The 15544-nt window shown below is 35.6% G+C and overlaps 1 protein-coding gene across 4 annotated transcripts; it reads left to right on the plus strand.

Annotated features, from left to right (window-relative positions):
- The first annotated feature begins 250 nt into the window (after positions 1-250).
- On the plus strand, positions 251-15222 carry LOC118740459 (medium-chain acyl-CoA ligase ACSF2, mitochondrial-like). Of its 4 annotated transcripts, none has more exons than XM_036472015.1 (6): positions 251-341; positions 612-809; positions 13176-13503; positions 13572-14578; positions 14638-14779; positions 14853-15222. In XM_036472015.1, exons 2-6 carry the CDS (start codon positions 718-720, stop codon positions 15102-15104), a joined length of 1821 nt encoding a protein of 606 aa, XP_036327908.1. In that variant the 5' UTR covers positions 251-341; positions 612-717; the 3' UTR covers positions 15105-15222. The 4 variants fall into 4 exon arrangements, with proteins under 4 accessions (XP_036327908.1, XP_036327907.1, XP_036327909.1 ...); XM_036472014.1 differs by having other exon boundaries at positions 279-363; positions 516-809; XM_036472016.1 differs by lacking the exon at positions 251-341 and adding an exon at positions 345-363.
- Positions 15223-15544: the final 322 nt, after the last annotated feature.

Below are 15544 nucleotides of genomic sequence, written 5' to 3' on the forward strand. Positions count from 1 at the left end.
TTCACTCTTACTATTTGTAATCAGCACATTTATACGCAGTCGGCTCACTGATATGCAATCAGCTGCCTGATACGAGTAGATGACTGGCTAGAACAAAGATAAAACAACTCAGTGAGTACAACCTACATACACTAAAATATGAGATCGTAAATATCAACAACGTCGGCGGCTCTTATTAATAAGAAACGCAGCTTGAGTGAACGCTAATTTCTTGTACACTAATACAAAAATAAATCTCATGTGCCAGGCTTTAGGCTACTGTATGTGGGCACGGCTTAATCAGTTGTTCTCGAGGCGTCTTTTAGTACAATCGCTTTCAGCGTAAAATAGCATTCGAACCGGTAATTTAAAGCGCAAATGAAAGTAAGGGTGTATTCCAAAACTTCAAAATACAAAGCATAGTAGATTGTAATGTCAAATCTGCGCAATCAAATCTTCTAGTGTGTTTTAGAAATAAGAGAGACTGGTGCTTGGTATTTTGACGTTTTGGAATGCACCCTAACTTTGTCGCTTAGCGTGGGGTGCGAAGTGGAACGCGTGGCAAATGGCAATGAATTAAGGCTTATCATTGTTATCGAATTAAACTAATTTTGTGTATGCAATTTTTAAAGAGATTAACTACGTAAACGTGGCGTAACTGTTTGGTGCATTATTATAGCTTTGCGTTTTATTTAATTCATTCGCGTTTTTACCTGTATAAAGTGGTCTGAAGGCGACATGCTTAAGAGGCAATTGCAAAGTATTTATCGAAATCTCAACAAACGAGTTCTTGCAACCAATGGGCATCATTCAGTATTTCTATTACGTTGGTGAGTATTTAATTTCAGTGTAGATTTTTTTGTTTTTTTGTTTTATAAACGTAGTCAAGAAATGAATAAGTGTATGAAGAAGTAATTCTTTGTTCGCTTATAATATGTATAGGGTGTGACCACTAAATCACTTATATCGGCACCCAGTTCGAAAAATCTCAGAAAACGTTTCAAGAACGCCTAGTTCAGAATTTAATTGAAAAACACCCTATCTCAGAATTTGGTTGAAGAACGCCCTATCTCAGATTCCGGTTCAAAAACGCCATATCTCAGCACATTTTCAATGTATTTCAGCGTTCATCAACCAAATTCTGAGGTAGGTCGTTCTTCAATCAAATTCTGAAGAAGGGCGTTTTTGAACTGGGTAGGGATGAAACAATAAGAGTAAATACAAGTACATACTCGATACTTTTCGTTCGATACTAAGTAATTTTGGCATCGATACTTTTGAACCAAGTTCTGAGTAGGTATCGAAAAAAAATACTCGTATCGAAACCCGATACCAAGGCGATTTCCTTCCGGAAATTTTTAATCCACTAATATAAATCGTCCAGTGCTTTATTGAAGACGTAAACTTTTTCCTGAAACCGGTATGAAATGAACTTTTTTAACAGATATTTTTGTTGTTCTTGCATCAGGGAACTCATTTTGGTGATGCCAAAATACCAAAAAATCGATTCAAAATATTTTTTTTGAAAGTTCATTGCTTGCTGTTATTAAGTCAAAAGAATAAAAATAAATACAGAGTAACTCTATTATTCTTCGCGCTGAAAACATTATCGGACAATATTGAAGGTGATGGAGACTAGCTCTATTATTTAAAAAAAGCAAAGGAGAAAATAATAGGCTGAAAAGCGTGGATGACAAAGAAAAAACTAAAATGTTCAACGTAGCCCAGCCCAGACATTTCGTGTCGAAATTTAAGCTTTCTTTCCGTTAATTTGTACTATAAGAGATATACACCTGGTACCTTGTCAACTCATAAACTCTTATTATTCGGAGTTTAGAATTCGCAGAGGATGATTAATTCATTACTTATAAAAAATAAATTTAGTCCAGCACATACGGAATACCTTTATAGTCAAAAGTACCGATACGAGTAGGTATCGATACTTTAGATTCGATATTTTTCGCGTATTGATATGATTAATACGATACTACTTTCAAGTAAAGGTATCGATACCTGCATGGTATCGTTTCATCCCTAGAACTGGCTGCCGAGATATGTAAGTCGATCTTCCACTCAGGTATCGATATATGGATCGGTTTAGCTGGAAGAAAATCATAATTCAAAAGAAGTTTTCATTTTGGAAAAATCTTTCTGTACAGTTGGTTATGTATGTAGTCCAAAAAGTTTAAAATTAAGCCCAAAATTTGTATCCGTGTGGTTTAGCAACTATCTGGAAGTATTTTACAAAAAACAAGTAAAAAAGTCTAGTTCGTTTTGCTTTTATGTGGCAGGCAAAATAACCATACAGAGTTTGGTACAAATTCGTACAACGGTTACTGAGATACATATATGTGATCATAAGTGGGCGGTGCCACGCCCATTTTCCAAAATGTTACCATAAACGTATTTCTTGGTAAAGAGTTGTTGCAAGCAACAATTTTGAATAAATTCGTTTTAATATTTACTGATTTATCGAATATTTCGTATTTCTCTAAATTACCGTTATATGGGATGTGGGCGTGGTTATTGCCCGATGTTAAAAATTTTCGGCCATTTCACGAGCGCGGCCTCGTGCATTTTCCAAAAATTTATAATATTCTTAATTTTCGTCTAAAAATTATTGTAAATATCAATTTTGAGTGAATAATCTGCAGTAGTTACTAAAATTGCCGTTATATGGGAGGTAGGCGTGGTTATTGTTCGATTTTGCCCATTTTTAATACCATATGTCGTACGCTAGAAAGAAGTGCACGTACCAAGTTTCGTTAAGATTTCTTAATTTTGGCTCGAGTTATCATGTGCACAGACGGACGGACGGACAGACAGTCACCGCTTAATCGATTTCTCTTTTCATTCTGATCATTTATGTATACATTTGTCTATATCTATCTCGATTCGTTTTGCCTGTTACAAACAACCGTTATGTGAACAAAGTTATAATACCCTTGTGCACAAGTGCGCTCGGGTATAAACATTACTAGGTATAGCCTTGTTTGGATATGCAGTTAAAGTAAATACATACATGAAAAGGCCCGATTTTTTGTTTTGAATAAAAAAAATATCAATATTTTATAATCGGTGACACTTTTACCTGAAAAATGTTTGCTTATCAGGGAGCTCAACCTCCGCCCAACCTCCCCCTTCCCAAACTTCTCCATAAGTTAGTCGGGCACCCTGTATACAAGAATTACTCGTTTAAAGTGATAAGACTTTTATATTCTTAACTTTAATATCATATCATACATTCATACATACATACATACATACATACATGAAACGCAGGTACATATCTGGTTAAATTAAACAAAATTTGTATTCTTGCTATACAACAACATGATATGGCATTTCTTTATTCAGATTGAAGCCAAAATATGGACGATAAAATTAATGAAACAACTTTAGAATGTACATATCGCCACCTAAAATGCAAAAAGACCTAACAACATCGTAAATGAAATGGAAAAAGTCGTGACTAATTAAATTTAATTTTTTTCATAAAATGATGTGGGGAGATGGAATTCGATGAAAACCATCACATAAATCCAAAAGTGAATTTTGAATTTTTTATTAGTTATGACGTTTTCTATTTCAACGATGATGTTTGTTACGTCTTTTTACATTTCAGGTGGCGATATATATGTATGTATTTTCGTAGATTTGTATAGAAAAAATTTATTTTTTTTTTGTCAAATAATCTACATATATCTACATATCGCTCATTTACTTTAATAGTGCCACAACTCAAAAAAGCAAAACTCGACAAAAACGGCTTCAAAGTTTTTAACTTACAGGTAATCGATACACATAGAAAAAAGAGGTAGCTTGAATTCCTGCATGCTCTACTAAATTTTGGTTATTTTTTGGATTATGGCACTACTGAAGTAAATGCGATCTATCTATAGATATGATAAAATTGTTTTAGGCCGATGTTTGTACATTATGGATATTAAGGAAAAATTAATATGGGGGATCTTTATTAGTGTAACAGAAGCCAAGTCAACAATTTTAAGAATTTTTGTCTGTCTGTATGTATGTTTGTACCAGTATCACTCGAAAACAAATACATGGAATTGAATGCAGTTTCCACCGATGTATTGCTAGAGGTCTAACTTAAAGTATATTAAGAAAAAAATTAGATAGTTGCCACCTGTTTGGAAATTGCAGTTTAAGTAAATTGATAAGATAAATTAAATATTGCAATATGGCTGTCAAAAGAAAAACTTTTAAAAAGGCTTATAGTCGAAAATATTTTTGTTGAAGGTTGATACCTGTTTGAAAATTTTAGTTTAATTTTATTGAAACGATAAATTGAATATTGCAATATGGGTGTCAAACTGAAGAAGCGTATGCTAGATTTTCTTCCACTAGACATTAAATGGCAAACATTTTAATGACAAAGTTGTCATTTAATTCATTTCCACATGACATTTTTAAATCCCTCAGATTTTTTGTTATTTTCAATGCCTTGTTGAATCTCGTCATGCCGAAAACATTTTTGAAGAGGGCTACCAACTATTTGAAATTTTGATTCAATTAAATTGATAAATTAAATTAAATATTAGAATACGGGTGTCAAACAGCACAAAAATTATTTTTAAGGCGCAGTGAAGCACGCCGGGCATTTGGTAGTACACGTATAAAAATGGATGTATATGGTGGCGTTCAAAAAAAATAGCATCGAAATTCAAAATGATGCTGTTGGCAACTTATCTTTATTTATTTATTGTTAATAATTTTCATTTAAAATATGGGTCGCTCTATATCAGACACCACATACATAAATAAAAGTTTCAAAGCTTATACAAATTTCAAAAAAACTAATCAAACTTAAAAAAGTTGTCTTCAAAAATTCAAAATTAATCACAATCTTTGGAAATTTTTCGGGTACGCAGTTTTGTAGCCCATTAAATTTTAGTATAATAAAGTGTAAGTTTCAAGTCGCTAAAAATTACCGTTGATTTTTTTTCGTTTTTTTTTTGTGGAGAGTGTTGCGCATTTGCTTCCATATAAAAGTAAGTTTTGTTCATGGGTTATTATCCGGTTATAAGAGTACACAGAATGCGAAAAGAGTTAAAAAAATTTACAGGAACTTTATTTACAGGTTACAAAATTTTTATTACCAGCGCAGAATAGACCCGTAAATCCAAGTTATAACTGCCAACAATGACGTGTGTCACGAAAACTCGACGACTTTTATGTGTTGCCAGGAGGTACTCTGTCTTGCCTTCGCTCACCGCTAGAACAACCTGTTTCGCTCATTTTGCTAAACCAGAAAATGCTGTGCCCTAGTGTGGTGTCCCTAGTCGTAAGACCGATAATGGCAATATTATTCGCATATGCCAACGGCGCCGCGCTTTCGCTGTATATGGTGCCACTGCGATTCAGATTGGGAGCTCTTATGACGCTTTGCAGCATCTGATTGATAAAGTCACATGTGAGTGAATCGGTTTGTCTAAAACCTCATTTGGTCTAAAACGGATCGGAGAGTCCTTCCCAATTTGAGCGGAGCTGAAGACTGTGCTCAACGGCACTCTTCCTTGCCGTTTTAGTTTCGCGGGGATCCCAAATTTGGACATGGCAGCTTCTCTTCGTGTCATCAATACTGGTGTGTGCCGATCTTTTTATATAGAGTTTTCTTCCATGGTAGATTTTCTAGGCCTGAAGCCAGTCTGATATATTCTTATGAGTTGGTTCATGAAGGGCTTCAGTCGTTCCCATAATATCGCCGATCGGGCCTTATAAATGCATATGCAATGCTAAGAGGCAAATTCCGCGATAATTGGCTCAAACAGCGGGATATACCTAGTGATGTTCCGATACTTAGAAGTATACTCGGTTACCTCAGCCAAGTACTAAGCTTTTTTTATTTGTTTGCAAATCTTGTGAAAATACTATTGAAAAGAGAAAATATCATGATGCATATTTTGCAAAAACGATTTAGCCAAGTGGACCACTCGCTTGTGCTAGAGTTAAAACTACAAAGTTAAAATTAAAACTGGAGAACAAAAGCAGTAAGGAAGATGCAAAATCAAAAATCAAAAGCAGGACAACGATGAACTTTCTCATCACTTGACGTCCCCTGATTGAGCAGTTTCCCGTAACCCCATTTCAGAACAGAACGGAACCTTTTTAAAAGCTTGCAGGAAGTTTATTTTGCGTTTTTTGTCGCCGCTTCCTTTGGAATGACTGTTTTCTAAGTCAGGAGCTAAACAAAATATAAATCGCCCTCCTCCACCATATTTTTTGTATTGTAAACGGTCATTTAAATACATTTTTTTATCAGGGTACTTTTGAGTACAAATAGATTTGGGTATTTTCTAGAAATATGCACTTTGAACAGCATGGAGTGATCTCTTCGATAATTTTAATGAATACAGGCATCGAGTACATGGCGATATCGGACGAGCACTAATACTCTCTTCGTGGGGATTGGGCAAAGTACACTGACATTCCAATCTTCGGGCACAAAATTCAATTCAATCATTCGGGACAAAATTCTGTTTAAAACGGAGATGGGCTCCGCTTTGCCCGCGGGCAAAGCTCTTTTAGGCGTTCTATATATTTTGTGTAGACACGAGCAGAGTAAAAGCTCACTCTACCCGTCGCTGGTTAAAACCTACGTGTGTTCTGTTTTTTAGTTCTATTTGCTAATATATTTAAATTAAAAATCTGTAATTTCATTGTACAAGTCTTGACTAAAATTTTCTTTGGCTTTAATGATCTCAGGCTATTTTCGATACCTTCTTGTTATTCTATTTCGATTTATATTTAGAAAAGTTACATTCCGCGCGTAAGCAAATGGAAAATGGGCAAGCAAGTCGATTAGTTTCTACAACGTGAACGGGAGCACACATAGTATGCCGGGTAGTAATTCGAGCTCAGATGGTGTATTCTCTGTCAGGCATCCACGGTAGGAAAGGAAGCCCGAGTTTTTATGGTAAATTCATATATCTGAAATTGCAGATTTTAACATTTTGTAAAATTGCGGAAAATTTAAAAAGCACTTTACGTTAATAAATGCTCATCTTTAAAAAAACTGTAGCTCTTCATTTTATTATTATTATTTAGCTATTTCTAGCTCTTTTTTCGAGCGTTTTAGTTCCAAGCGAAATTATTCTGGAACACTGGCCACAGGGGCTTCGTTGATTCTTAGCCGCATTACTGCTGTTCGCACCTAAATTTGTATACATTGCTTCGGGTTCCTCTTTATCAAAAGCGCTTCCCGTGTCGCCATTCATGGAATGCAAACCACTAAAATATTTATTATTATTCTTAAGAAGCAATTTACACCGCGGTACCAGCTCCGTGTATGTAATTCTATTTCCATAGACATTATGCGGTGTGATAAGGGGGTCTACTCTGTAATGCAATACGAAAGGGAAATGCGATGAGAAATGCAAATACGCCGTAAATAATATGCTGTGACGATTGCCTATCGCATCGCATTTCTCTTTCGCATTGCATTACAGAGTAATCAGCTGACGAAGGAATTGCAATTATAGCAATACTGCTTCCATATGTACGTCTTCTACATATTACACATTTTAATTTGTTTAACATTCAGTGGCGAATTTTAATAGAAACGAAAAGCAGCTGCAATGTAATGTTTGTTGTGAATTCGTAAATATATATGGCGTATGTATGTATGTAAGTACATAAACAACAATATCATACTTGTATACTGTATACCTTTTATACTTTTTTTACGCGTTCAGTCTTAACATTAGAAAACTGGTTTAAAAAAACACCGAGCAAAAAGTCGCACTCTCGAAGGAATTCGTTCATAAAACCGCTTAAAAAAATTTAATCGTTTAAAAAACCAATTTTTAAGCCAATTCACTAACGTTTACCGTTAAAAAAAAATGCGATACGATCTCGGGAATACGATCAAAATGGCATTGCAAACACAAAAACCAAACCGATGCAAAGTAAATAGCGACTATAAATCTTTGGCGTCATATTAAAATAAATACTAAATACGTATGCATTTTTCGAAATGATTAAAAAATAACAAGAAGACCTGCTTAAAAAGTAGAAAAACCCTCGTAAGTAAAAACTCGCATGCAAAAATATCAAACAAAAAGAGGATCAAGTGTTTATTAGCGTGGGCCGAAAATCCGCTTTTTAGAATATTGATCGGCAATTAGGGATGTCCAAATAAGATCGGTCTTTCCAAAAACCAATTTCTTAAATTTGGTTACTGATCTTTTTCAGTCTTTTTTAATTTAGGTGTAAATCGTTTTTTACTTTCAAACCGCATACCGAAAATTCGGTTTTTACATTCCCCAGCAATGGATAATTGTCGGTAACTTGGTAGTGTAACCGCATCCTAAATTCATGTCATAGAGCCACCATATGGCAACTTGAGTTTTTCGTCGATTTTGGAGTAAAAAGAAGAAAAGATGGCGGGCAGCGAACATACAAGTTTTTAGTATTTCGTCAGTTTTCTCGTCTTTTAAAGTTCAACTTTTGCCTTTATCTTACTTTGTAATTTGTACTATGTCAAACGTGTGACAATAAAATTTAATGTGACTTGTTGTCGCCAACAATTGCAATTCTTCGAGATAAGAATAAAATTTTACGGTGTACCATACACTTCAAATAAACTACTCAATATTTGTTTGCTGATCTAATAGCTAAGCATAATCGATTGTGATGCCGATTGTGAATATTGAAAACAAACCAATATTTTAATAAAAGATTAACAAAAAATATCTACCGTGAAAAACATTGGAAATATTAAAAAAAAAAAACAATCACTGTACACTCAACTTTGAAGTTAATAATATATCACCGTATACATATATACATTTACCTCAATGGTGTCATAGTTCAAAAATTAAAAATTTTGAGTTGAGTTGCAGAAATTACCGCTACTTCTATGTTGTGTTTAAAAATTGCATAGCTGTATCGATTATGTACCAGTATCTCACTATGTAAAACCAAATATGCATTCATTTTAACTATCGGTGTATATGTATGTATGAAATTCAAAACTTTCCCAGCAAACATTTGGAGTCATAAATGAGTCTTTAAGGAGTCCTATTTCGGAGCCATTATGCTCATAATGAGCTCATTTAAGAGTCCGATATGAGGGTATTTCCCTTTCCCCGAAGGTCGACCAATATGAGCTTAAATTCATACAACAAATGAGCCTCAATATGAGTCAAATTGGACTCTTATTGGCCTAATATACGGCTCATTTTGGACTCTTTTAAAACAATTATTGGCCTCATATATGAATCATTTCAGACTCTTTTCGAGCCTCTAATCAGCCTCATAAATTACTAAATTCGGACTCTTATTTTAGGTTGTTCTTTGAGTCTTATTGAACGCACTTTATTTGCAAAAGCATTCAGCGAAAATTCCTTTCAAATAACATGCATACATACTTACGTGCATATACACATTCCAACATGCATGCAGCTACAGCTAAATTTTGTTCATTTATTGTTTTCTAATTATTTTCAATTTCTGTATAAACAAGTTTGGATATAAATTTCAAATCTTTATTGTTTTTATATTGGCACAAGGTGCTGGCTCATAACTTGGATCATATATGAGTCCTAAAAGATTCATATAAGAGTAAACAAATTTTGGTTTTTGAAACTCATATTTCTTACCTACCTAGGACTCCCTTCGGACTCATATATTCTGAACGCTCAGAATATGTTTGCGGGGTTAAAGCCGTTTTGCTATTTTGAATTATGACACTATTGAAGTAAATGAGTCATATGTATTTGTCTAAAAATTAAAAAAGTTTTTTTTTTTGAGAAATGAAGTTTTTTATACCCGAGCGCACTTGTGCACAAGGGTATTATAACTTTGTTCACATAACGGTTGTTTGTAACAGGCAAAACGAATCGAGATATATATAGACAAATGCATACATAAATGATCAGGATGAAAAGAGAAATCGATTAAGCGGTGACTGTCTGTCCGTCCGTCCGTCCGTCCGTCCGTCTGTGCACACGATAACTCCAGTAAAAACTAAGATATCTTAACGAAACTTAGCACGTACACTTCTTTCGGGCGTAGGACGGATGGTATTGAAAATGGGCAAAATCGGACAATAACCACGCCTACCTCCCATATAACGGTAATTTTCAGAAATACGAAAACTGCGATATTTTAGTAACTACTGAAGATTATTCAGTCAAAATTGATATTTGCAATAACTTTTAGACGAAAAATAAGAATATTATAAACTTTTGAAAAATGGGCGTAGCCACGCCCACTTAGTGTTATATGTGTATATCTTGGCAACCGCTGCACCGATTTCTTCCAAACTTGGCGCAGTTATTGGCCTTGGTACAGGATACCAAATGGCCGAAAATTTTAAAAATGGGACAATAACCACGCCCACATCCCATATAACGGTAATTTGGAGAAATACGAAATCTTCGATAAATCCGTAAATATTGAAGCTAATTTATTCAAAAATGATGCTTTCAACAATTCTTTATCAGGAAATACGCTTATCATAAAATTTTGGAAAATGGGCGTGGCACCGCCCACTTATGATCACATATATGTATCTCGGTAACCGTTCTACCAATTTGTACCAAACTCGGTATGGTTATTGTGCTTGCCACATAAAAGCAAAACCGTTAAAAATTATTGAAATCGGACTAAAATTACGGCTTTTCATATAACGGTAAATTTTAGAAATGCTCGAAACGTCAATATTTTGAAATTTAAGGACGCTAATTTATTCAAAATTGATACACCCCGGCTTACCATGTAGCTGTAGCTTTCGGAAAGGTGAAAAGGCATATATGTAATACTTGCGCCGGGTATTTAATGTTCGGCCCCGCCCGAACTTAGACTTTCTTACTTGTTTTATATATAAATATGTCCAACGTTTTATTACATTTCCTGTATATGGAAGTGAAGTTTTTTTATACTAAAGTTTTTCGAAAGTTTTGTGTAGCCCCTTCGTTCAAATTTGAATAGCACGATAACCGCTGCTCCTATTTTAGTGATTTAAAAAGCATTACGACGTATAATTTATAAGATAATACAATTTCTAATATTATTCAGTAATACCTTTAATACTTGATATAAGAAAACCCATTTGCTTTTTTGATGTTATAAAAAATTGTCTTTTCCGTCTCAGAAAAAAAATCTCAGCTATAGACCCATTTATGAAGAATCCAATGCTCTTTTCAAATTTTTGGGATCGGCAAAACCAAACAAGCGACAGCAAAAATAGTGACACTATGTGCAGCAATACTCTTTTAAACCTCCGCCTAAGGCTTGACTGTCGTCGATGATGTTACTATTGAACTTGGGAAAATGTAATGTATAGTAATCAAAAAAAAATCAGTAAAACAGCCGTTTTCACAGTCGAAAATGCATTATTTTTCCCACGGCGATGTTCTAGGAAAAGTGGGGCAATGAATACGATTTAACGTGAATTTTTTGCGAGTGCTGATTACATATTAAACAGTAATAGAATCTAGAACTCATAAGAAATATATTACATTATTTATCACCCATGTAATGCATTACTACTTTTCCCTCTGGGTTACTATAAAATTGCAAAGTTGGAATGACAGTTAAGTCCCAGTCCCAAGTTCTAACGTCAGCAAGTACTCTTTGTGAAAACGACGCCGCTATGAGACAAATTTAATTTAATTTGATATCGATGTTTTTTTTTGCAGTATTTTTTGAAATTAGGGGTTTCTTCTTCTTCTTATTGGCACTGTAACCGCCTAGGCGATTTTAGCCGATTTTTTAGGCAGCCCCACCTGCTGGTGAACAGACGCCACCAGCATATTTTCTAGATTACGATTATATTAATTGTAATAATAATATCTTTAGGCTTACAATTAAAGTACATATTCGTAATCGTAATTTTCAGGATTAAAATTAATGTAATTGTAGTAATTGTAGTCTTAAATATACATATTAGGATTACAGTTACGGTATTCGTAATCATGTTTTTTATGATAATCAGTAATACAGTAATCTTAGTCCTTAAATTTTTAAGATTACAATTATTATAATCATAATGGTAATGGTTTCACTATTTGGATACATGCAACTGCTTATTAATTTGTTAAAAAAAGGCGCCGCGGGCGAAAATTTGGAATCCAAAATCGCGTCATTTTTCATTACAAATACTTACTATAGATTATAATATAGAAATTGGATTGAAAAGCTGAAAATGTCTTGCATTTGCCCGAACTCTGTACGAAATTAGAAAAAATTTATTCTTGTGGTATTTGCTAATAAAAACTATATGTATATGTATTTTTATAAAAATAAGAACAATTTGGTATGGAAATTGTAAATAAATAAAATCGTCAAAACATCAGGGTATACTTACTTTTGATGCTCACTGTACGTAAATGCATACAATCACACATACGTGGGAAAAACTATTCAAATCATTAATCACTATGTACATACATATGTGTGCTTCCTAAAAATAAGCACCCTCATTCATAAATATATTCTTATCAGTTGGATGTTAATAAGTATGTGGCCAAACGCAACTTTTATTATCAATAAGTACATACACATACATGAAATACAAAACTATTAAATAAATCAAAAATAATTCCCACAGCAATTGTCCCTTAACCTTTGTGTCAACACCCGATAATTTATATGCAAAAACTTCCGGGTAACTAAGTCATACAGTTCGTATGTCTCTTTTTACATTTTTAAGTTATTGCCGAGCTATTTTAAGCTTTTAAGCTTTAAGCTTTTTATAAGTCGTTCTAGAGTCTTCAGTAGAAAGGATGTTAGGCTAATATGCCTATTATCTTTAGGGTTTACATAGCTGATTTTACCTGGTTGTGGCAAGAAGAAGATGTTCCGACGCAATTGACGTCATATTAACCCTTGTGTCTACTACTTCCTTAATGGCAGCCTCTTCTGCCTGAAAACTCATACAGAAGTATGGAAGGCTAAGCTCGATGTTGATGGAGAGCTCAAAGCAGAAGACTTCGCTGGCAATTCTTCCATCAAGACCACTGCTGCCTGATTCAATCCACTGCCACACCGGATTATCCTTTTAGGATTTTATGTTAAATATTAAAGCAATATCAGCAAGTTATATATATGCACATATTTACCAGGCTGTATTTATGTACATATGTACATATGTATGTATATTTTGACTTGCTTTTGCATGTGTGCCTAGCCTTTAATGTTTACTTTTCTACCTAAATGTCTCATTTCAGTTTATCTGCGCAAGCTCCAGCGGCCGTCAAATCGCATAACTTTCATCCTGCTCATCTGCACTTTATCGGCAGGACTCCATTAGTCTATCGGAGTATTGGCCAGGAGCTGGAACGTGCCGCTGCTGAATATGGCAATACGGAATCCATTGTTTCATGTCACGAAAAGAAGCGATATACTTATCGCGGGCTCCTCGAGGAAGCCGATCGTGTTGCTGCCGGCTTGCTGAAGCTTGGCTTGAAACAAGGCGACCATGTTGGTATTTGGACGCCAAATAACGCACACTGGTATCTGACGATGTTGGGTGTAGCACGCGCCGGATTGGTGTCGGTAGGTGAAGAACTCACTAGAGTCTATAAATCCACTGAAATATTTTCAACTTTTAATTATGTATTCAGGTGGGCATAAATCCAGCATTTCAAGGTCCCGAAGTCGACTACTGCTTAAAAAAGGTTAAAGTGAAAGCGGTGATAATGCCTGAAACATTTAAAACTCAAAATTTCTATGAGATTATGAAAAGTATTTGCCCAGAGTTGCCAGACAGTGTTGATGGAAGCATCAATAGCGCCAGCTTGCCTCACCTAAAGCGTGTCATCGTCGACACAGGCAGCACTTTGAAAGGCGCGCTAAGCTATGACGAATTACTCGGCCTGAGTAGTCTAGCCGAGCGCGAGTTTATCACAAAGCTACAACGCCATATCGTACCTGATAGCGGGTGCAACATCCAGTTTACCTCTGGCACAACTGGTCAGCCAAAGGCAGCAGTAGTTTCGCATTACAACTTCGTGAACAACGGCATACACATAGGTAATCGTAATGAACTGAACAGCACATCACGCATCTGCGTACAGGTTCCACTTTTCCATGCGTACGGAGTGGTCATCACAATAATGGCCGCTATGACTCATGGCAGCACTTTGGTTCTACCAGCAGCCGGTTTTAGTCCAGCCGACTCGTTACGCGCCATTGTTGACGAAAAATGCACAGTTATCCATGGCACACCCACAATGTATGTGGATCTCATCAAGAAGCAGAGAGAGTTGCAGTTGCCATTGAAGACCGCAAAAATGGCTGTTACCGGCGGAGCGCCATGCTCGCCACAACTCTTCCTCGACATTAAGAATGTGCTTGGTTTGGAACACGTGCGTACCGTTTTCGGTATGACTGAAAGCACAGCAGTGATTTTTCAATCGCGTCCTGGTGATAGTATGGAGCAAATTTTAAATACCGTAGGTCATTTGCAGGATCATGTTGAAGCCAAGGTGATCGATGCTGAAGGTAAAACCGTGTCCTTCGGCGAGCGTGGAGAACTTTGCGTGCGTGGTTATGCTACAATGCTGGGCTACTATGATGATGAGGCGAAAACGAAAGAGACCATCGGACGTGACAAATGGCTGAGAACTGGGTAAGTGGTTCATGGTTGCGCTGAAAAAATCGGCTTTATTTTCAAAAATTCTCTTGCAGCGATCAATTTATTCTGCAAGAGGATGGTTATGGTCGCATTGTGGGACGCCTGAAAGAGATGATCATACGTGGAGGAGAAAATTTATTTCCGAAAGAAATTGAGGATTTTCTAAACACACATCCGCAAATTTGTGAAACTCATGTATGTGGCTATGCCTAGTTGTATATGTGAATTTGTTCTCATTTTCCTTGACTCAATATCAATCCATTTCCAGGTGATTGGTGTTCCATGTGAACGTTTCGGTGAGGAACTGTGCGCCTTTGTACGATTGGATGATAGCTCTGCGAAGGTATCACGTGAGGACATTAAGGCATTCGCTAAAGGAAAGTTGGCACACTTTAAGATACCACGTTATGTGATACAAATTAAGAATTTTCCGAAAACTACATCGGGTAAAATACAGAAATTCAAGCTCGCCGAATTGTACGAAAAGGAGTACAGAACAAAATTAGTATCGAAGATATGAATTAAAAACTGGCTGCAGCGAAAAATGCATGCATTTATTAGTTGTTATGAGTGTAGAATTTTATATTGCATGTAAAAATGTTTTTTTGATAAATTTTATTTTTAATGTGAAAAAATTACTAACGGAAAAGATTTTATTTGTATTCACTCAGCACTTTGCTTCGTGCCTGCGAAAGGGATTGGGGAATCATTAGAAGCGGTATTGGGCTATATCCGCCTGGTCGCCTTTCAAAGTACCTGGAGCGGATGGAATCTTCCCAATTCATCTCCAAAGGGTCAGAGTATGTTTGGGGACCCCTACCGCAAGAAGTGACTGACCAACCTGTCGATAATACCGATCATACCGATCCAAAAGCGTTCCGCCTTTCCTGCTGAGGCCCATTGAAATAATCATAAACAAGTATACTAGAGTTAGTTTTCTTCTGAGAACCTCTGGGATAA

This window comes from Rhagoletis pomonella, unplaced genomic scaffold (genome assembly GCF_013731165.1).
Source record: "Rhagoletis pomonella isolate Grant_MI unplaced genomic scaffold, Rhpom_1.0 Rhpom_scaffold_00006, whole genome shotgun sequence".
Classification (NCBI taxonomy): domain Eukaryota; kingdom Metazoa; phylum Arthropoda; class Insecta; order Diptera; family Tephritidae; genus Rhagoletis; species Rhagoletis pomonella.

What these genes read in the sequence shown, in the direction of transcription:
- LOC118740459 (XM_036472015.1), top strand. Translation starts at nt 718, where the DNA reads ATGCTTAAGAGGCAATTGCAAAGTATTTATCGAAATCTCAACAAACGA. An exon ending in CACGCGCCGGATTGGTGTCG is followed by an intron (nt 13,504 to 13,571) that starts GTAGGTGAAGAA and finishes TTATGTATTCAG; the next exon opens with GTGGGCATAAATCCAGCATT. An exon ending in GACAAATGGCTGAGAACTGG is followed by an intron (nt 14,579 to 14,637) that starts GTAAGTGGTTCA and finishes ATTCTCTTGCAG; the next exon opens with CGATCAATTTATTCTGCAAG.